The sequence below is a fragment of the Raphanus sativus genome, unplaced genomic scaffold (assembly GCF_000801105.2).
Source record: "Raphanus sativus cultivar WK10039 unplaced genomic scaffold, ASM80110v3 Scaffold1664, whole genome shotgun sequence".
Taxonomy (NCBI): Eukaryota; Viridiplantae; Streptophyta; class Magnoliopsida; order Brassicales; family Brassicaceae; genus Raphanus; species Raphanus sativus.
Genome location: NW_026616973.1, coordinates 1 through 20,323, shown reverse-complemented (window position 1 = coordinate 20,323; position 20,323 = coordinate 1). Strand labels below are relative to the sequence as shown.

At 37.4% G+C, this 20,323-nt stretch overlaps 2 protein-coding genes and 1 long non-coding RNA gene across 16 annotated transcripts; 2 read left to right on the top strand and 1 right to left on the bottom strand.

The window, feature by feature from the left end:
* The first annotated feature begins 22 nt into the window (after positions 1–22).
* On the top strand, positions 23–2,832 carry LOC130504562 (probable galactinol--sucrose galactosyltransferase 1). Its single transcript, XM_056999180.1, has 10 exons — positions 23–108; positions 206–254; positions 331–422; positions 517–624; positions 724–1,269; positions 1,371–1,512; positions 1,605–1,672; positions 1,750–1,884; positions 1,968–2,185; positions 2,293–2,832. Exons 1-10 carry the CDS (start codon positions 62–64, stop codon positions 2,673–2,675), a joined length of 1,788 nt encoding a protein of 595 aa, XP_056855160.1. The 5' UTR covers positions 23–61; the 3' UTR covers positions 2,676–2,832.
* On the top strand, positions 2,646–11,003 carry LOC130504563 (vacuolar cation/proton exchanger 5-like). 4 transcript variants are annotated; one of them, XM_056999182.1, is made up of 12 exons: positions 2,646–2,676; positions 2,948–3,057; positions 3,839–4,066; positions 4,142–4,209; positions 4,295–4,323; positions 4,418–4,614; positions 4,697–4,930; positions 9,949–10,071; positions 10,180–10,296; positions 10,390–10,443; positions 10,540–10,656; positions 10,765–11,003. In XM_056999182.1, the coding sequence occupies exons 3-12, from the start codon at positions 3,839–3,841 to the stop codon at positions 10,861–10,863; spliced, it is 1,266 nt and encodes a 421-aa protein (XP_056855162.1). In that variant the 5' UTR covers positions 2,646–2,676; positions 2,948–3,057; the 3' UTR covers positions 10,864–11,003. The 4 variants fall into 4 exon arrangements, with proteins under 4 accessions (XP_056855162.1, XP_056855164.1, XP_056855161.1 ...); XM_056999184.1 differs by lacking the exon at positions 2,646–2,676 and adding an exon at positions 3,262–3,428 and having other exon boundaries at positions 2,942–3,057; positions 4,697–4,900; XM_056999181.1 differs by lacking the exon at positions 2,646–2,676 and adding an exon at positions 3,262–3,428 and having other exon boundaries at positions 2,942–3,057.
* A 4,394-nt stretch (positions 11,004–15,397) lies between these two features.
* LOC108822147 (uncharacterized) lies at positions 15,398–17,468 on the bottom strand. Of its 11 annotated transcripts, none has more exons than XR_008941334.1 (7): positions 17,110–17,446; positions 16,935–17,019; positions 16,612–16,760; positions 16,331–16,478; positions 16,160–16,221; positions 15,894–15,998; positions 15,399–15,742 (listed from the first exon to the last, which is right to left on the bottom strand). It is a non-coding gene; the product is annotated as an uncharacterized LOC108822147 (long non-coding RNA). The 11 variants fall into 11 exon arrangements; XR_001944707.2 differs by lacking the exon at positions 15,894–15,998 and adding an exon at positions 16,003–16,058 and having other exon boundaries at positions 15,401–15,893; positions 17,110–17,444; XR_008941330.1 differs by lacking the exon at positions 15,894–15,998 and having other exon boundaries at positions 15,403–15,893; positions 17,110–17,231; positions 17,307–17,437.
* Positions 17,469–20,323: the final 2,855 nt, after the last annotated feature.

Genomic DNA, 20,323 nt, shown 5'->3' with positions numbered 1-20,323 from the left:
GTGTTTTGTGTGGTTAGGTGATCCAACCGTTGACCAATTCAAGGGGGATCATTTGGTTTTCATGGCTGCTGGGTCTGACCCTTTTCATGTCATCACCAAAGCTGTCAAGTCTGTGTAACTCTTTCTTTTACCTCGCTCAGATTCTTTGTTTTGAGAATTTTTAGTGTTAAGAAGAATCTCTCTCGTCTTTCAATGATTTATGCAGGGCTGTTGAACAACATCTTCAGACATTTTCACACCGTGAGAGAAAGAAAGTAAGCAAACCCATTTTTAACATCAATTTTGTCACACTAACAAGACTGTATACCGTGCAATCTCCCCTGTTTTCAGATGCCAGATATGTTGAACTGGTTCGGTTGGTGCACATGGGATGCCTTCTACACCAATGTCACAGCCAGTGACGTCAAACAAGGTCTTCAAAGGTGCTCATGAGTCTCACTTAGAACCCACACGTGCTTTCTTTTTTCTTTTCTTCTCCACAAGGCTTTTAACCAAACCTGCAATGTTTTTCTGCAGCCTCGAGGCCGGTGGGATTCCCCCAAAATTTGTGATAATTGATGATGGTTGGCAATCTGTTGGCATGGATGAGACCGGTGTTGAATTTAACGCTGATAATGCTGCCAAGTAAAAGCTCTATATTTTCAAGACTATACTTGATTTGTATCGGTTTTATATTTCGTCTGGGCTAATAATAGCTAGCTACTCTTTATCTTGCTTCTTCAGTTTCGCCAACAGATTAACACACATCAAGGAGAATTACAAGTTTCAAAAGGATGGCAGAGAGGGCCACCGAGTGGAGGATCCTGCATTGAGTCTTAGACATGTTATCACAGACATTAAGAGTAACAACTCCCTCAAGTATGTTTATGTCTGGCATGCGCTAACGGGGTACTGGGGAGGTGTCAAACCTGGTGTTTCCGGTATGGAGCATTACGAATCAAAGGTCTCGTATCCAGTTTCCTCGCCGGGAGTTATGTCCAACCAGAACTGCGAATCTCTAGAAAGCATAACTAAGAATGGACTCGGTTTGGTGAATCCTGAGAAAGTCTTCAGCTTCTACAACGACCTTCACTCCTACCTTGCGTCCGTTGGGATCGATGGTGTCAAAGTCGACGTCCAAAACATTCTGGAGACTCTTGGAGCTGGGCATGGAGGTCGGGTCAAACTTGCAAAGAAGTATCACCATGCTTTGGAAGCCTCCATTTCCAGGAACTTTCCTGACAATGGGATTATATCTTGCATGAGTCATAACACAGATGGTCTCTACAGGTGAGAAATCAACACAGACCTCTGAAGTTATCCTCTCTTGATTTTCTCTAGAATTATATCTCAATTCAATGTGGTTTCTTTCTTTATGTAATGATATTCAGCGCCAAAAAGACGGCTGTTATAAGGGCATCAGACGATTTCTGGCCAAGAGATCCTGCCTCACACACCATCCACATTGCTTCTGTTGCATATAACACACTTTTCCTTGGCGAGTTTATGCAGCCGGATTGGGACATGTTCCATGTACGTGAAGTTTTTATACAACAACATTTGACATTTGTAACGTGCTTTTCCAACTTTGTGTAATGATAAATGCGAATTGTGTCTCACTGCAGAGTTTGCATCCAATGGCTGAATATCATGCAGCAGCTAGAGCGGTTGGTGGATGTGCCATTTATGTCAGGTCCGTAAATCATAAGATTCAATAACAAAATACCATATGGTAAAATAGTGTGCAAGTAATTCAAACTTTGTTAACAGCGACAAACCGGGACAACATGACTTCAACCTTCTAAGGAAGCTAGTCCTTCCAGACGGTTCCATCCTCAGGGCAAAGCTTCCTGGAAGACCAACCCGTGATTGCTTCTTCAGCGATCCAGTCAGAGATAATAAAAGGTATTTCCTCCTTTCCAGTGAAATTAAAAAAGAAAAAAAGTATATTAACATCAGTTGTTGTTGTTTTTGATAACTTTGGCTAGTCTTATGAAAATATGGAACCTGAACAACTTCACCGGAGTTATTGGAGTGTTCAACTGCCAAGGAGCCGGGTGGTGTAAGAAGGAGAAGAGATACATGATCCATGACCAACAACCTGGGACTATTTCTGGTTATGTCAGAACCAATGATGTTCATTATCTCCATAAAGTAGCAGCTTTTGAATGGACAGGCGACTCCGTAGTCTATTCCCATCTCAGAGGTACGCAAAACTCAACAACCAGTCCTACATTCTCTGATTTCTTTTTTTTCATTTTGTCAAACAATTCACTTTACTTGGTTTCATGTGTGTGTTTTGCGCGATACCAGGTGAATTAGTGTATCTCCCCAAAGGTACATCATTACCAATCTCATTGAAGTCACGTGAATACGAAGTTTTCACTGTGGTTTCGGTGAAAGAATATTCTGATGGAAGCAAGTTTGCTCCCGTGGGGCTTATTGAGATGTTTAATTCTGGAGGAGCTATTGTGAGTTTAAGATACGAAGATGATGGGACTAATTGCTTGGTCAAGATGAAACTGAGAGGAAGTGGTTTGGTTGGGGTATACTCGTCTGTTGGACGACCACGGAGTGTTACGGTGGATTCTGAGGATGTGGAGTGCCGGTGTGATGAGGAATCAGGTTTGGTAACATTTACATTAGGAGTGCCAGAGAAAGAACTGTATCTTTGGGACGTGGTCATCCAGCTTTGATGTACTTGCTTGCTCGCTCGCTCTTCTCGTTGATTCATTGGTTTACTGTATCGATTCTTATTGTAATGCATTGGTTTATGTTAACCTGTAATGTATTGGCTATCTCTAATAAAAGGCTAAGAGGGCTTTGTAATTGAATCCCTCTTCTTTCCGGCTATCTTGTCTAAGTATCTGTTTTTTTTTTCTTTGTGTGTTTCTTTTGAAGATCTTGCAGTATTAACTTGCGGAGTTTACGAGTTTGACTTGTGGTTTTGGTTATCAATATGTGACAGGGTGCTTCGGTCTGAGTGGAAGATACCGATATCTTTTATCTTGCTTCCCATTGTGGGATATGCGGCAGAGCATGCATGTGGTATTATGTTGGCCATGAAAGACAAACCTGGTACGCATTCAAGTCTCTTGCATGCATTTTCATGTCTTTAGTCTCTCTTCTTTAAGTTCTAGATTTGATTTTTGTTCTCCTCTATATGATCTCTCTTTGGTGGTGGCTATTGGATCCTCAATATAATCCAAGAAAACCCCTTGTGAAAATCCCTTCTTGAAACGTGTTTCTTTTTGTGTTCTTGTTTTATAAACAAACCCAAAGGTACACCAAACAAAAGCCTGATGATCTCAGGAATACACATTGAGCTTCTAGAGTTGTTTCAACAGTTTTTGAATGTTTTCTGAATAAGTGGAATCGACAAAAGCAGCATGGGACCGAAATATGCAAAACCCTAAGCTGTGTAAGAGAAGTCCAGAGTGTCAAGAAAGGTGATACTCACGCGTGCTTCAGTGTCGCACCTTTAAAGTAGAAAAATACAAGACTCGTACAATGAAACTCTAATACTTTAATACTTGAGTTGCTCATCTTGTCCATAAAAGATCATTTAGTTTGTTGTATCTTCTTCCCCGTGCTTGTGATGCGTCACATTCCATATACTCTAGGGAATCATTAAGGTGAACAATGACTGGGTTTTTCACCAAACCACAAATCATTGAGCTCACAAATCATGTGCTGTGAACTATATATAGATACAAGTTCCTTGACATACACATCATTCAAGTAGTTTTTGGTTTCTTTGTTAAGTTACTGTAAGTTAGAGTTCACGATCAAGTCTTGTCTTAGTTATTTGTCTCTACATTATCAGCTTAATAAATGAAAATGTTCCTACTATAAACAGATGGAGTTCGATGATGAAGCTGAGCACAGAAGACTTTTCAGAGTAGAGACAAATTCCCCACAAATGAAGGCAGTTTTCTCGTTGGAGCAAGGAGGATCTCTTTCAGCCAAAACACCAAAGAACACCGTGATCCAGAGCTTCAAGATCGTGATTTTGTCCAATAAACTCAATCTTTTGTTGCCGTTCGGTCCAATAGCGATACTAGTCCACTATTTGACAGATAACAAGGTTAGCAACTTAGCACTCATTTTATAATATTTATCAGTCGTCCCAAGAAATGATCATTCTCTCTCTGTGGGTTAGGGATGGTTTTTCTTACTGAGCTTATTAGGAATTACACCATTGGCAGAACGGCTCGGGTACGCTACAGAGTAAGTAGTTGTTCGCTCTCACTTGTATATAATATAACCCTTATTTTCAAAATTTAACCTTCTATTTTTATTTCTTTTATAACAGGCAATTGGCTTGTTACACAGGTCCAACTGGTATATATAATATGCGACTTGGTTTCTTGCTATGCACGCTTTCTATTTTTCTCCTGATATTGTTTTCTGACGAGCTAGACATTATATACACCAGTTGGAGGCCTCCTAAACGCTACATTTGGAAACGTGACAGAGCTGATTATATCCATTATTGCTCTTAAAAATGGAATGATACGCGTTGTACAACTGACGCTGCTCGGCTCCATTCTGTCCAACATGTTGCTTGTACTTGGCTGCTCCTTTTTCTGTGGCGGCTTTGTATTCTCTCGGAAACAGCAAGTGTTTGACAAAGTAGGGCATATCATTCACTTGACATTCTCTCTTATTACATGTTGTTTCTGATCATGTTTCTTCTGCATGCGATTAAATGCAGGGGAATGCGGTTTTGAATTCAGGAATGCTTTTGATTGCAGTGATGAGTCTACTCTTCCCTACACTTCTTTATTACACGCATAGTGAGGTTCGTGCTGGTTCATCAGAGCTGGCTCTTTCGAGATCAACCAGTTGCATAATGCTCGTTGCCTATGCTGCTTATCTCTTTTTCCAGTTGAAAAGCCAGCCAAGTTTTCTTACTGAGGTTCTCTGTCTTCCACCGTTTTACCATTTTGTTGTTGCTATATCCGGTCAATAAGGTAGAATAATAAAAGAAGTAAATGAGGTGGAGATTTTCATATTAAGAGTCAAGAATAACAAGCTCGGAAATTACAAGAACTTAAAGAGATCGTCTAAGCGAGATCGTCTAAACTGATTCTCTTTACAAATGTTCCTAGTCGCCGGAGACGAGCTCGTTCTGGTGAGAAGAGGTCGTCTCGGACTTTTAGAGGTGGCGTTTTCCGGTGGTCGTCGGAGACGAGCTCGCTCAGGTGGAGAGGTAGCTGTTTCTGACTTCTGGTGGTCTATGATCTTTTCAGTCTGTCTTTTCTGTGGCTCTGACATCTCCTTTTTATAGTGAAAGTACTGTTTTGTCTGCTTGTGGAATCACCCATTTGTTAATGGGCCGAGCCTAATTTTGGGTCTAGCATGGTAATGGGCTTTGTGCTAGATCCATATCCAACACATTGTCCCCCCCTCAGTTCGCCAGGTGTCGAGCTCTGGTGAATTTAAATATTTCTGAGATAAAATCAGGTTGGTTTATTAAAAAAAAAATGTGATAGGGACATGTGGCTTTTTTCTTATGTTGGGGATAAGGGGTTTTTAGGTTTGGTCTCATTTTCTCCAACAAGAGGTTGTCTTTTTCTCTCTCTCTCTTCTCTCGTTTTAATTTCTTTCTTTTATTGTGTGTGTGTTTTTTTTTTTTTTTTATTATTATTATAAAAGGATAAGATAGATTTGTGTGGTGGGAAAAGACAGAGAGTAAAAAGAATAGATGGAGGAAGATGTCGCGAATCTACTTGGTGAGATGGGAGATGATTTTGGCGACCAGAGTGATGGGAGAGAAGCGGCTATGGCGAGCTGCTCGTTGGTGATGGTGAGCTCCGGTGGTGGCGAGCTGAGTGGTGGGAGAGAAACGGTGGCGGCGAGCTCTGACGGTCGCGACGAGCTGTTCGTTGGTAGGAGTGTGGCGACTGTGGCGGGCTCCGGTGATGGCGAGCTGCTCATTGATGGAAGTGCGGCGAGCAAGACGAGCTCCGGGGGAGATGGTTCCGGCGGTGCTGGCGACCATGGCGCATGGACTGGCGGTGCGAGCTCGGGGGAAGGAGATGACAATGGGAGAGAGAGGATTGTCATGGTGTTCTCTTCTCCGGCGACTGATGTTTTATCAATTGATGAAGTAGGTGGCGGGAAGGAAAAGGAGCGATGACAGCGAGCTTCGATGACGGTCATGGAAAACTGCTTCTTTCTCCGGCGACTGCTGCTTTACTGGTCGGAGAAGTAGGTGGCGAGAGGGGAGGAGAAGCGATGAGCTCCGGTGACGGTCATGGCGAGTTGTTCCATTTCCTGGCGTTTGTTCCCAGTTCGCGGGAGGGAGACAAAAACGAGCAGGGTGTGCCGCTTGTTGAGATGGATGCTTTGAGTTCTCAGCGAGACGATCATGGTGGGTTGCCACTTGCTGAGGAAGCGGTGACTAGAGCTGGGTTTGAGGTTGCCGAATCTGCCGGCTTTGGAGAAGCGAATGTGACTTTGAATGGGCTGGTAGAAGATGTTCTCGTGGTCGTTATGAGATTTTATCGATGTGGTCATTAGTGGTTGCTGATATTGTTGCGCCGGAGTTGTCAGCTTCTATCCATGAACTGGAGTCCGTTAAACTGAGGTTGGATGCTCCTTTGGGTGGCGATGATGAAGCATCGAGTGTGGATCGTGAGGGTATAGCGGGGGATTCTTCGTTTAATGGTTCAAGGGCGGAGAGTTCTTCGTCGTCGCCTGGTTCTTCGAGTAATAATTTTTTAAAAGTCATCGTCGTCGAGGAGATGTGGTGGTGACCTCCGTTGGAGAGGTGGCTGTAGCGACCTCGTTGCGAGGAGGTGTGGTGGCGACCTCCGTTGAAGTGGCTGTAGCGAGCTCGTCGCGAGGAAATGTGTTGGTTTCTTCTTCGACGTTTGTTTCCAGCTTACGTGAAAGAGACAAGGATCTGAGTTTGCTGTTGGCAATGAAGTTGAAATCGAAGCTGGTGGTGCAAATGTCGACATCGAGACTGGTGGCATAGATGGCGAGGCCGCCATTGGTGATGGAGATGGCGAGGTCGCCATTGGTGATGGAGATGTTGAGGTCACCGCTGATGGCGAGGTAGCCTCTGATGGCGGAGATGGCGAGGTCGCCGCTAGTGGTGGAGAGATGTCGAGGTCGCCGTTGATGGCGAGGTAGCCTCTGATGGCGGAGATGGAGAGGTCGCCGCTAGTGGTGGAGATGTCGAGGTGAACAATGTGAGATGGTCATCGAGGTCGACGAGTTGTGATGGTCTTCGAGGTCGACTGTGTGAGATGTTCATCATGGTGGAGAAGGTGATATGGTCTTCGAGGTGGACGAAGTGAGATGGTCATCGAGGTCGACGATGTGAGATGGTCTTCGAGGTGGACGATGTGAGATGGTCATCGAGGTCGACGATGTGAGATGGTCTTCGAAGTGGACGATGTGATAGTCATGCTGCAGTACTTGGGAACAAATTATGTATGAAAATGAGTATGTAGAGCTCTTTCAAGTGTGAGCGTTGAGCTGTAACAGTGGGAACTGAACCTTTTTTACGACGAACGAGTTTCAAATCTCTTTGTTAAGTGTGAGCGCGTAGCTGCAACACTTGGGAACTAATCCCATATAATAAATGAATTTGTAGAGTTCGTTCAAGTGTGAGCGCTGAGCTGCAGCACTGGGAACGGATCCCGTTTAAAGATGAACGAGTTACAAATCTCATTGTTAAGTGTGAGCGCGGAGCTGCAGCACTTGGGAACGGATCCCGTATGAACATGAATTTGTAGAGCTCGTTCAAGTGTGAGTGCTGAGCTGCAGCACTGGAAACGGATCCCGTTTAAAGATGAACGAGTTACAAATCTCATTGTTAAGTGTGAGTGCGGAGCTGCAGCACTTGGGAATGGTCCCATATAAGATAATTCGTATTGTCGTGGTTGATTGTGTTGGTTGATCGTCATATTTGATCATCTGTTGGTCACAAAATTAGAATGTTGACTAAAAATATATTAGTTATTAAATATGAACATATCGTAATTCTTAAGGATAATAGATATTGTCATTTAACACGGAGTGTGCACCCTCCTAGGTGTGGAAATCATGGTGAGGTCGCAGCGAGGAGGTGGCATCGATCTGGTCTCAGCTTTGGTGGTCGTTTCCAGCTTGCTAGTTGGGAGAGACGCGGCGACCAGGATGAGCTTGCAGTTAGGAACATGTGTCAGATGAGAGGCCACCGTGGTGAGCTTGCAGCAAGGAGGTGATGTCGATCTGGTCCTTACTCCTGTCATTCCCAGCTCGCGAGGCGACGACGCCGATTTTCTCGTAGAGACGACCATGGTGATGGTGATGGAATATCGTCGAGTTGGAGTTGATATGTACGCACCGGCGGATCGAGATGAAGAAAATTTTGAGGCTGAACTGGTGGTGGGGTACTTTCGATTTTTTTTTTTTACAAAGAAGAGGGAGCTTGGGTGGTGTGGTTGATGGAATCTCTGAGTTCGTCCTTCAAGTTTGCTAATGCAAATCCCAAGCTCCTTTGCTCCGTGTTCGCCGGTAGATGTCCCAAGCTCATCGATTGAGATTTTGAGCTCTCCTTCCATTACCTACAGTTCCTCGTTGGTGAAGAAGCTTGGTTGAGGTGTGATGGGATCGATCTTGGCGTCGGACCGAGCTAGAGGGCTATGTAAGGAGATTGTTGGGGATTTTCGCTGTTGTTGACCCGTGTTTGTTGATGGCATGAGTATGGATGTGAGCTCGTTAGTGGTGGCTGCGAGCTCGTCGATGGTGGGCGCAAACTCTTCGATGGTCGGCGGGAGATTATTGATGGTGGGCGCGAGCTCGTCGATGGAGGGCGCGAGCTCGTCGATGGTGGGCGCGAGCTCGTCGATGCAATTGGATAGTTTGAGGTTGTCATCATTGATGGACTGTCCGAGGTCGTCATTGTCGATGAATGGCCCGAGGTTATCATTGGAGCTGGATGGTCCGAGGTTGTCATTATGGCTGGGATGGCCCATGTTTTTCTTGCGAATTCTTCGTTGGTTGCTTGTCAAGGAGAGATGGATACGGTTGTTGTTGCTTCGGCGGATGGTGGAGTGCGTCTTCCAAGGAATTATCGTTGCTTGGTTCGAGGTCGCATTTGCATCTGAATTCCCCGAGGTCGCCATCACCGGTGGATGGTCTGAGGTCATCTTTGCAGTTGGATCGTCCGAGGTCCCCATCGCAGTCGGATGGTCTGAGATCGCCAACATCGATGGATGGTCCGACGTCATCATCGTCGAGCCTGAAGTCGTCACTGCTGTTGGATGACTTGAGGTCGTCATTGCAGCTGGTTGTACGCTCGCTACTCCATGGTCGTCGGTGATTGTGGAAGTCAGGACATCTTGTTGCGTTGTGAATTCTGTGATCGCCGAACTATTTTTGAAGTAAAGAAGAATCTCCAGCCCCACGGTGGGCGCCGATTGTTGTTGCTATATCCGGTCAATAAGGTAGAATAATAAAAGAAGTAAATGAGGTGGAGATTTTCATATTAAGAGTCAAGAATAACAAGCTCGGAAATTACAAGAACTTAAAGAGATCGTCTAAGCGAGATCGTCTAAACTGATTCTCTTTACAAATGTTCCTAGTCGCCGGAGACGAGCTCGTTCTGGTGAGAAGAGGTCGTCTCGGACTTTTAGAGGTGGCGTTTTCCGGTGGTCGTCGGAGACGAGCTCGCTCAGGTGGAGAGGTAGCTGTCTCTGACTTCTGGTGGTCTATGATCTTTTCAGTCTGTCTTTTCTGTGGCTCTGACATCTCCTTTTTATAGTGAAAGTACTGCTTTGTCTGCTTGTGGAATCACCCATTTGTTAATGGGCCGAGCCTAATTTTGGGTCTAGCATGGTAATGGGCTTTGTGCTAGATCCATATCCAACACATTTGGTTTCTCGCTCTCTCTCTCTCTCTCTCTCTTTCCCTACTTGGACTCAATCTCTTCTGCTGTTTGGTAAACTTTGATCAATAATGAACCAGAGCGAAGAAACTTCTGATGATGATGAAGTTCCTGAGATCTCCAAGTGGGAAGCTATCATCTGGCTTCTAATCTTTACGGCTTGGGTCTCTCTTCTTTCCGGTTATCTTGTCGATGCCATAGAGGTTAATATAATTTATCTGTATTTTTCTCTGCTACACTGTAATGAACATATTATTCGTACTATATAAGCCGACATGATCTGATGTATTGGTATATAACGCTCCTGACAGGGAGCTTCAGTCTCATGGAAGATGCCTATCTCGTTTATCAGTGTCATCGTGCTTCCTATAGTTGGTAATGCAGCCGAGCATGCAGGTGCTATTATGTTTGCCATGAAAGACAAGTTGGTAAGCAGACAAGTATATCTTGCATATATTCTGATGTTGGCTTTGGTTTCTATATCTTTTAGGTTCTAATTTGATTATTTCTCTCATCTACAGGATCTGTCTTTGGGAGTGGCTATTGGATCTTCAATTCAGATTTCTATGTTTGCGGTACGTATTTGTGTCTAATGCATGAACAAATATTACAGTATGTGACAACAGAAATGATAATACATAGTTTCCACTTTTGTCCGGTTTGGATTTTAGGTTCCTTTCTGTGTGGTCATTAGTTGGATGATGGGTGGACAAATGGATCTGAACTTCCAGCTATTTGAGACAGCTACACTGTTCATAACTGTTATTGTTGTAGCTTTCTTTCTCCAGGTGCGTTTAATGATTCGTCTTGAAGCTATAATATATGAAACCAATCCTGACCAGTTGATCTCATGAAGTTGTCAAAATGTATGTCTGTGTGTTTGTTTTTCTATGTAGGAAGGGACATCAAATTACTTCAAAGGATTGATGCTCATTCTCAGTTATTTGATTGTCGCTGTTAGTTTCTTTGTACACCAAGATCCTAATCAAGGTTAATGTTGGTTTTGTTATTTCTTCCATCATGTATATGTGATAATACATATATTTAAAAATAAAACCATGTTTCATCACGAAGAACGCAATCTGGTGTATGTGAAGCAGTTTGTATCCTTAAACATAAAACCTTAATAGTATCACCAACACAAGATCTTACATGTACCATTAAAGATTATAAAGTTTGTATCAGGGAAGCTGAAAGTTGTCCCAATTTATGTTTTTGTCCTCTTGAATAGTACTTTTCAGCAAGTCTAATATGCAGCTCCAGTTCTCCTTGTAACTAGATCTCAACAAAATCCATGCTAAACTCTTCCATTTGAATTGATTCGCAATATCATGGGGGTGATTGGAGGGTTATGAACGGTTGGGGCCTTACATTAGGATTATAAAAAGTGATCATCGTCATGAAACTTGTTCTTGTTTTTCTTTTCTTTTTTAACTAAGGTTTCTTGGCTGAGGCTATTACATATGTAGTAAGCAAAGTGACAAAGAGACGTCAAAACATAACATACCAAAAACTAGTTTTTGTTGTGTGTAAAATTATTCTAAAAGAAGGGAGAGAGAGAAAAAAAATTCACGTGGTTCTCATCGAAACTAAACGACGAGAAGTTACACTCGTCAATGGCAAGAACGAGCTGTAGCATGTCGATCATTTTCCATACCTCCAAAAAATATACGGATATGGGGGCCCATGGGAAGCAGGCCATAGACAGAAAGAACTAAAACCACACGTCGTTTTTGAGACTGGTCCTTTAATAATATCTTTGGTTCTTCTAACAGTAAAAAAATGTAACAAAAGAACCATTCGGTTACTTAACCAAAAGCTAAAACAGTGAATCTACATTCGGTTTTCACATTATGGGGCCCCTGTGTTTCAACCCATTAACCTATCAAATCAGTAGGGCACATCACTTGTCTAGAGAATAGCCTTCTTCACAGACTCACAGTTGCTACCCAAACACACCAAACTCTTTACTGTACCACCGACTGATTTAAATATTTGTTTTTAGATACAGTTTGACTTTTTTTTGGTGTAAATTTTTTTTTTTTGGTGTAAGATACAGTTTTGACTTGCTAATCCATATACCCATAAATATATATACTCATTTCGCTCAATAACCCTTGCATTTGTAATTGGTGTAGTGAGTTTTAAATTTTATTGAATAACAAAATGCTTATCGATTGTAGCAAACAATTCACGGGAAGAACAGAACCGTTCAATATTATCAAAAGGTAGAAAGGAAAAGAAGCCAAAGAGTTGACCCCATAGATTAAAGAGACGACTGTGTCAGGCTTGTTCTCAAAGCCATATCCAATCCCCAGAAATGGATGGGGATTGTTATAGGAGTCTCCTATTATAATGATATTGATTACAATTTAATGACACTACAGAAAATAAACTTTATGTGATGTTGTTCTAATACATTTTAAAAACTTACAAAAAACTATCATGACTTTCAGAAACAATTATAAAATATACCAAAAATAATTGTATAATGTTAAAGACAATTAATTTAGAATCTTTTATGAAATATTAAAGAATGGTTTTAACTTTTTTCCATGTTTCAAACTTGGAAAGATGATCGTAATTAGGAAATAAATAATAAGTAAAGTAATGTTTTTTTTTCTTTAAATAAGTGGTGATGTAAAGATTTTGATATAGATCACAAATAGTTTAAAACTGGAGTGATAACTGAAATCAGAAAAAAAAATTTAGGCCATAAAAAATGGGTCGACAAGGTTTAATCAGGTTTAATCAAGTTCAAATGAATTTAATTAAGTTCAGTCATAGAATAAAAATAGAATCATATTGAAATGCTTTGTTAGTTATATTTGGTTTTAAAGTTCTTATAATTTTAAAATAAATAATTATTAAATAAAATCTAAGTATGAAAATGAAAACTAATAATATTTTGATTTCAAATAAAAACCAATAATTTAAATTTAAATATTTATCATTGTGAATTATAATAAACTGAAAATTTGAATATAATACAAATATAAAAACGTATTTGTCATAGTTATAATGAATTAAAAGAAAATAATTAATAAAATTAATTTTCTGTAAAATATTAAAATTTATTACCTATTTTCTATTTTGACAGAATTACAAAATAATAAATTATCGACTAATTAGATAAATAAAAACTAAACCAAAGATGTACAATTGCATGATTAAACATGATCATAAAACCGCAAAAACACTATAGAACTCCGACGACCCGAAAGAACACGAACCTTAGTCCCCATCGACACTTCAGGACACCAACCCTAGCTAGTCCACAATGGCGCCCAAAGGCACAGACCTAGTGATACTGGCAACACTTATCCTTGGTATAAACCTAACAGAACATATGGCATTCTAAAGGACAAATCTAGTTAGAATCTAAATGATGAAAAGCACTCGATCTCCAAAATCGTAAACCAATTTATATGAAGTTATAGTTATAAGAAAGCATTCATTTGTTGATTAGATTGCACTGTTCCTCTTCCAGAATCCAATCCTCTGATATATCTAAATATATAATTTAGATTTTAATATGTTTAAGTAGTGGTGAATGTATTTTCAATGTTCAAAATATGATATACTAGGGTCGGCCCGCCCTTCGGGCGGGATGCCAAAATTGAACAAATGTTTGAAATAGTTATTGAGTTCTTTATATGAATCTGTATATATCTAGTTTTTGGAAAAAAAAAAGAAAAAAATGTATGTAGTCAGAAGCAACGTAGGTGATTTGTAGGATTTCTTAATATTGTATTAGATTTTTTTAGAAGATTAATGCTTTATAGATTTTATAAGGATATGAAAATCTAAATAAAATTATGCACTACTGAAATACTGATTTTAACTTCCTTAGTAAATGTATATAAGTATTGTTTTGCGATGCTTAAATATTAATTCAAATCATGTTTTTGCATGTTTTAGTAAATCTCATAGAAAATGCAATAATTATGTTGCCATAGTTCCGAATTTTAGGTAAAATAAGAGTTGTATGTCCGAGTGAATATTCATAATATTTTAAAAATCAAGACGGTAGTAGCAGAATAACTTGCCCCGCTCAATGCTTATGCAGTGTCTTCGTTCACTGAGAGTAATGCGTCGACCAAATTTGCAATACTAAAGACGACCGTTAGTAACTGCAATCAGATTTGAGTATATATACAAATGTATAAAGCGAATGCGTAGCTCTAACACATGTCACTCCGACGTCCTTAAATATTTCCTTGTATACAATATTAGTAAATCCATCTTCACCGTCGATATCAGAAGTTTCGTCTAGTATAGTAAGTCCATTTGGAGATGTTACTCAAGACAAAATAAAATTGAACAAATTTTTGGAATGATTGCGTCTCTGTCTACGGGCGGGGTATGATAGTTTGTTCATATTCTTTGTGAGGTTGTGTGTTAATTGTCTATATAGATCTCATGTTTAATTGTGACATTATTTTCGTATATGTATGTATGCTGCGGTTATAGGATTTACAATGCAGAGTTTTCGTAGTTGTGGAACTAATGAAGAATTTTAAATGTATTGTGTTGGTTTACAATTTAAGTTTTGATACGGTTAACTAATATTTTATTTCACCGTATATAACATTATTTACATTTGAAAATTTTGACTTTCATTTTTTATTATTATATTATATGGTGTATATTTTTATGTTATAATTGTTATGGGGTTTTCGATATAGTTTTACTTAATATTATCAAATATATTAAAATGTTAAGAAAAAAAATAGAGGTATTTTTATTGTGAATATAAAACCAACAATATAATGTTTAGTTTGTACCTATATAAAAATATATATAGATAAATTATTAATTTATGATTTTAATGGACTTATATATTTACATGGAATTATTATTTTATTATTTTATCGATTTATGTCATATTTTACACCGGTCCAAATTAGGATTGGTAAAATTTATTAATTTATAGAGATTATTAATTTATAGAGTATTAATTTATAGATGTTCTACTGTAGGCAAGGAGAGCGCACCACATGTCCCATATATTATTAGATTTATGTTTAAGTTTTATATTGGAATTTGTAACACTTCAAATTTAAAAAACTATTATATTATATTTTTATATTTTTATGTAGTTTGTGATTATCTATTAATTTGGTTGGTTGAAAAAAATCCTATAAACTTGGTTTTATTATGTATCAATATTTTGTTAATTCAATTAATTTGAATTTGTGATTGAAAGAGAAAATTATATATCTATTATTGTCAGTGGATTATATTTATTATTTTTATTATTTTCTTATATGTGTTTGGAATTTATGTTTTTGTGTAAGATATTCGGTTATATTATATTTTTAAAATAATTTTTGCTTCTTATTTGTGTTTACCTTTCATTAATATATACATTTTTGGTTATGTTAATATATAAAGATTTTGTTACAAAAATGTTCGTTTGTTCTGAAAAAATTTATCTGAAAAATCCATAACGTACGTAGGCATTGTATTTCCGTTAATAGGGAATTAAGTATCAACATATATAAACACATAGATTAAAAAATTACTTAGTTTTGTGCTTTCTTTCCCTGATCTTGAAAATTAGAGGAAACATGTGTTTTTCTTATCTAATATATACATATAAATCGTTTGTTTTGCACAACCATAATGAGTGTATGTGTTGTTTTTCTGTTTTGCAAACACTTTATATTAAGCTAAATCTGCACTATCCAGTGTGATGAAATGTTAATTAAGCAGAGGCTCTCTTAGCTAAACCATACGAAGCACAATTCTCACATAAGTAATTATCCACGAAAGGCTCTCTCCATAAGAAGAAAACGAAGGCAATGTATCTTGATCAACGTTCTTATTGTTGTCAGTACCGTCATTATCCTCGTCTTCAGCTCTGATTCTCTGAATAATGTACAACAGCAATTGGTTATGAAGATCGAGTCTTTTTAGCAGACGAAGTAAGAGGTTCAGCACGTGGAAACTTAGGTGAGGAAGGAATAGCCTTCTTCTTCCTCATGCTGCTTAAGTACCTTTGAGTTTTACTGTTGCTAACCTGTAACATCGAGTTCACGCATTTCAGCCAAGAAAAGTAACAATGCAGCTGCGAAAACTGGAAAAGTACAATGGACATTCCAATGGCTTCCGCAGAAAGAGTTCCCTACATATTAGTCATCCAAAAAGCCGTAACGTTTACAGTCTAACTTCCCGAAAGTTTGTTCTGTTAAACATCAATGTTTCAAATCTGAATGTATCATATCAAAGGCTCTAGAATAACAATTAACTGAACAAAATCTAAATGGATTCCCAAGATATACTTACCATAGTCAAATCAGATCACTGCAACTCATCCAAAAGCCTCATAACTCATCAGTCATAAGTACCTGATCCATGTCGTTCACCACTATTGATGACATTCTTATCGTGTAAATATAGTTTATGATATAGTTTATGATGCAGACAGAAGAAGAATGCAAGAGATGAGAAACTAACCCCTTCTTTTCGTTGTACTTTTGATTCCCCTTCTCCCTTGATGCCATCAAATTTGAGCAAATGTTTCATGAGAAGCTACTCAGTCATGTCAGGCCCCTCAACAGCAAGTTTCATCACTCCATTTGAAAAATACTTTGAAATACACAATCTAATTTTTGCAAAACAAAATCAATTTTAACACAGTCCTTCATTCCATTTTTATTACAAAAAGAATTTAAAAAACCTTTGAATGATAAAAATGACGTGTGAGAGAGATAAAAGATTGAAACTTGAGGAAAGACCTATAGAAGAAGCGTGAAGATGCACTGCACGATCATTGTAGCTTCCCAACAAAGCCTGGGGCAGACCTTCATTCTTCTTAACCACTCTATCCTCGTCTTTCCTTCATTATTTCTAGACCGAACCACTTTCAGGTTAGGCTGGTGTGCCGCTTTCAGATATAAAAACAGAAATAATTAACAACAAAATCATCAAAGTTTGCTAAAATTCTCAGTGAAAAATGATTAACAAAATCTAAAAAGGAAGATTGAACGGTGGGAATGTATAAACATGAACAATTATTCACAACAATCATCAAATGTGCAAAATGGCAAAGTTAAATTACCAATAAGATGGAACTTCTCAATCATCTTTCTGCCGTGACCTAGAAGAATACGACGACAAACCAGATCCGTCGGCTCTGAACTTCACTGGAGAAATCAAAATTAGTCTAAGAATAAACAATCCCAAACAACTACAGATAGATTAGTAAGAAGAAGGAGAGGAAGAGAAGCACAAACCATGTGTATCGAAGAGCTGGAGGCATCTCTGGCTAAGCCTATTACGGGGGTTGTTAACCGGCTCTGTAGCGGCGGCGCTTTTTGTTCACATCGGTGAGATTACCATCATATTTATACACGATCTAGCAGACGATTTAAGACAAACATATAGTTACATAATGGGGATTAAAGACGATTTAAGACAAACAGACAGTTACGGAATCTACACGGTCGCTGCGCCGATCGACTCAGACGAAGAACACGAAGAGAGCGTTGTTTAGGGTTTCTGTAGAAGATGGTGACGCTGGGCCTAACGTCGAAGAAGATCAGCGCACGATAAAGCCCAGTTGAAGCCTAACTCGACAAATCTCGCAGTTAAATGAAATGCTGCACTGCTGATGTGGCGGTACGATAGAGACCCTATTTCCACGCTGGATCTGATGTGGAGGCCTTTAGGAGAAAGTAAGGGTCTTCTTTATATATAAAGAAGATATATATGCATCTTCGTGGACCCTGATCAATTTTTTTCCTCAAAATGTATAACTATGTTAATATATACCTACATTTGTAGAAAACTGATGATGTACTAATATACATTTATTAGTTTTCAAAAATCTAACAAATGCAGGGTTTGTAAAATGTGAGTATTTGAAAAAGGCAGTATGAAATATTAGTACAAAGTGGAATTGAGTAACGAAAACGACCAATAACTGCAGAATTTTGGGGGACTTGGAATGGTAGATATTATTACTGCTGTCATTCTGTGTAGAAAGTGACACTTCATTGGTTCTTTATATTTATTTATTTATTTTAATATGAATTTTGTAGTTTATTCAAAAAAGACTTTGGTACAGCACTGCACTGCAAAACGGAGATTGCGCCATCTTCTTTGTCGCAATGTCTTTGCTGCTCTCCATTCTTGGATTCTCTGTGTCACATCCCAATCTTTCTTTTTAGTGAAAGTTTACAAAAATTTTGCAAAAAAAAAAACACAATTTTTGTCTTAATTAAGTCGATACACTAAATTCTATATCATGATACCTTTTTTGATAGACACCAAACTTGTCTCATTATAGGTATGTTTGCTAATTTTATCATTATTTTGGGATTTTAAACTAATTCACTATTCTTTTTATCAAGCATGCATAATCCCACTTTTTTTATAAAAAATATATTTTAATTTTAATTTCTATTTTTTGTTTTATTTGACCATGGAAACTCTATAAATTAATATATGATAAATTAGTAAATAATATAAATTAATAAATTTCTCTAATTTCTTATGATTTAAATCGATAAAATAATAATATAATTAGAAAATTTTATATAAATATATGGTCTCATTTAAATCATAAATTAATGAGAAAGATTAAAAACTTTAAAAACCATTTTGATACAGAGGTAATAAAAAATTCTTGGAGTCCCTGTATTATTAATGCATTGAATTTTTACTGTAATTAGTGCTGTGGTTATTTGCTGGTGGGAGTTTCCACACATTAAATGCTTTTAACTCAGATTTATTCTCCGTACGCAAGGTGAACATTTAATGGCGTATGATGGTGTGATGATGCGTTTGGACAAAGGAAGAACGCTTGTGTCGTTTTATTCGCTACAGCGGTGAAAGTAAAAAATAATACTCCTATTTTAAACAAAAAAAATCATTATCGAATGATGTAAATTTTCCAGCTGACTGAACTGTATGTTCTAAGCTGTTCTTTTTTTTTTGACTAAAATAAGCTATTCTTTTTTTTTTGTAAAAAATAAGCTATTCTTTTGAACATACTGTTATGTTTGATGGCCATTCTCATTTACTACTGGACCGATTTGATTTTTAATTAATTGTAACCCACAATAAATATTAATCTTGTAATAAAAATATTTTTAAAGATAAAGAAATTAAGGTAGAAACTACTCCTCTGTTCTATACCAAAAAGAAAAAAAAAACTACTCCTATATTTTTGTTTAAAGGTGTAAAACTGGTGATATAAGACCATTTCCAACTCATTCATATTTTGTCTCTATAATAGAATTTATAGTCAAAATCACTCAAACTCATCTTTATTTTTATTTCTGAAGTAGAAATTGCTATTTTTTCTCTATTTATAGAAAAATAAATAATATTTCTTTAAATTTTACTATATATTTTGAGATCTCTATTTTAGAGAGTTACATTAAAAATAAAGAAATACATTGGAGATGGTCTGAGTCTGCTGGTGATCGCGAGCAGAATTCCACATTTTCCTGAATTTCACAATAATTAAGGAGTATATCAGAATGTTAGTGTTTATTTAATGCTTAAGAAAATCCACAATCCTAGTATGTATCTAAAATGATGAGACGCATGCATTGAATAATCAGACTGGCCAAGCATGACACGTGTCCATTTTCATATGTGGTTGTATGAAAAGTCAACTTACTCCAGTCGATTACCACCATTCTTTTGATCTTTTGTTTGTCAACATAGCCATTCTTTTGGTCTAATCGAAACAAAACATATTTCTTGTCTTTTTTTTTTTGCTAAATTTTTTAATTCTTGTCTTTTGAGAAGCACTTTTAATTCTTCTATAACAAACACACAAGAAACTTGTTTTTTTTGCTAAATTGCACACAAAAGACTTTACGCACGGTAAAATACAAGGTTAATCAACCTTTTCTTTTTACCTGAGGGCTTTCAAAATCAACCTCTTTTACCTCTTAATAAATCAGTTATTATGTCTATTGACTAGTCTTTTATTTTCTTTGTTTCTTTATGATGTTCTAATATAGAATTTAGTATATAGTAATTAACTAAACCAATTTAGTATAGATATTTATATAGTAACAATACACAGACGTTAATAACAGTAGACTAAAATTTTATATATACAATATGAATAAAAATCAAATGTTTCATCTACGAACGAAAGTGTAAATTAATTGTATCACATGGTAAAATAATTAAATATATGTCTTCTACGTGGTCTAAATTAAAAAAAAAATCACATATGAAATAAGTCATTGATAAAAATCACATAAGAAATAAGTCATTGATTATGCGCTAAATACATAAGATATTTTTATTTTAAGTTAGAAATATAGATGAATATTTCTTTTTAAAAACATCTTTTAAAATATTTTTAATTTAATTTTGAAAATTAAATTAATTTAAAATGTTCTTATCATTAAAATATTATTAAGTATTTTATATAGTTATTGATTTTACAATCAAAACTAAACTAAAATTAGTTTATAACTA

What these genes read in the sequence shown, in the direction of transcription:
- LOC130504562 (XM_056999180.1), top strand. Translation starts at nt 62, where the DNA reads ATGGCTGCTGGGTCTGACCCTTTTCATGTCATCACCAAAGCTGTCAA. An exon ending in GTCAAACAAGGTCTTCAAAG is followed by an intron (nt 423 to 516) that starts GTGCTCATGAGT and finishes GTTTTTCTGCAG; the next exon opens with CCTCGAGGCCGGTGGGATTC. An exon ending in AGTCTATTCCCATCTCAGAG is followed by an intron (nt 2,186 to 2,292) that starts GTACGCAAAACT and finishes GCGCGATACCAG; the next exon opens with GTGAATTAGTGTATCTCCCC.
- LOC130504563 (XM_056999182.1), top strand. Translation starts at nt 3,839, where the DNA reads ATGGAGTTCGATGATGAAGCTGAGCACAGAAGACTTTTCAGAGTAGAG. An exon ending in ACTATTTGACAGATAACAAG is followed by an intron (nt 4,067 to 4,141) that starts GTTAGCAACTTA and finishes TCTGTGGGTTAG; the next exon opens with GGATGGTTTTTCTTACTGAG. An exon ending in TTCAGATTTCTATGTTTGCG is followed by an intron (nt 10,444 to 10,539) that starts GTACGTATTTGT and finishes TTTGGATTTTAG; the next exon opens with GTTCCTTTCTGTGTGGTCAT.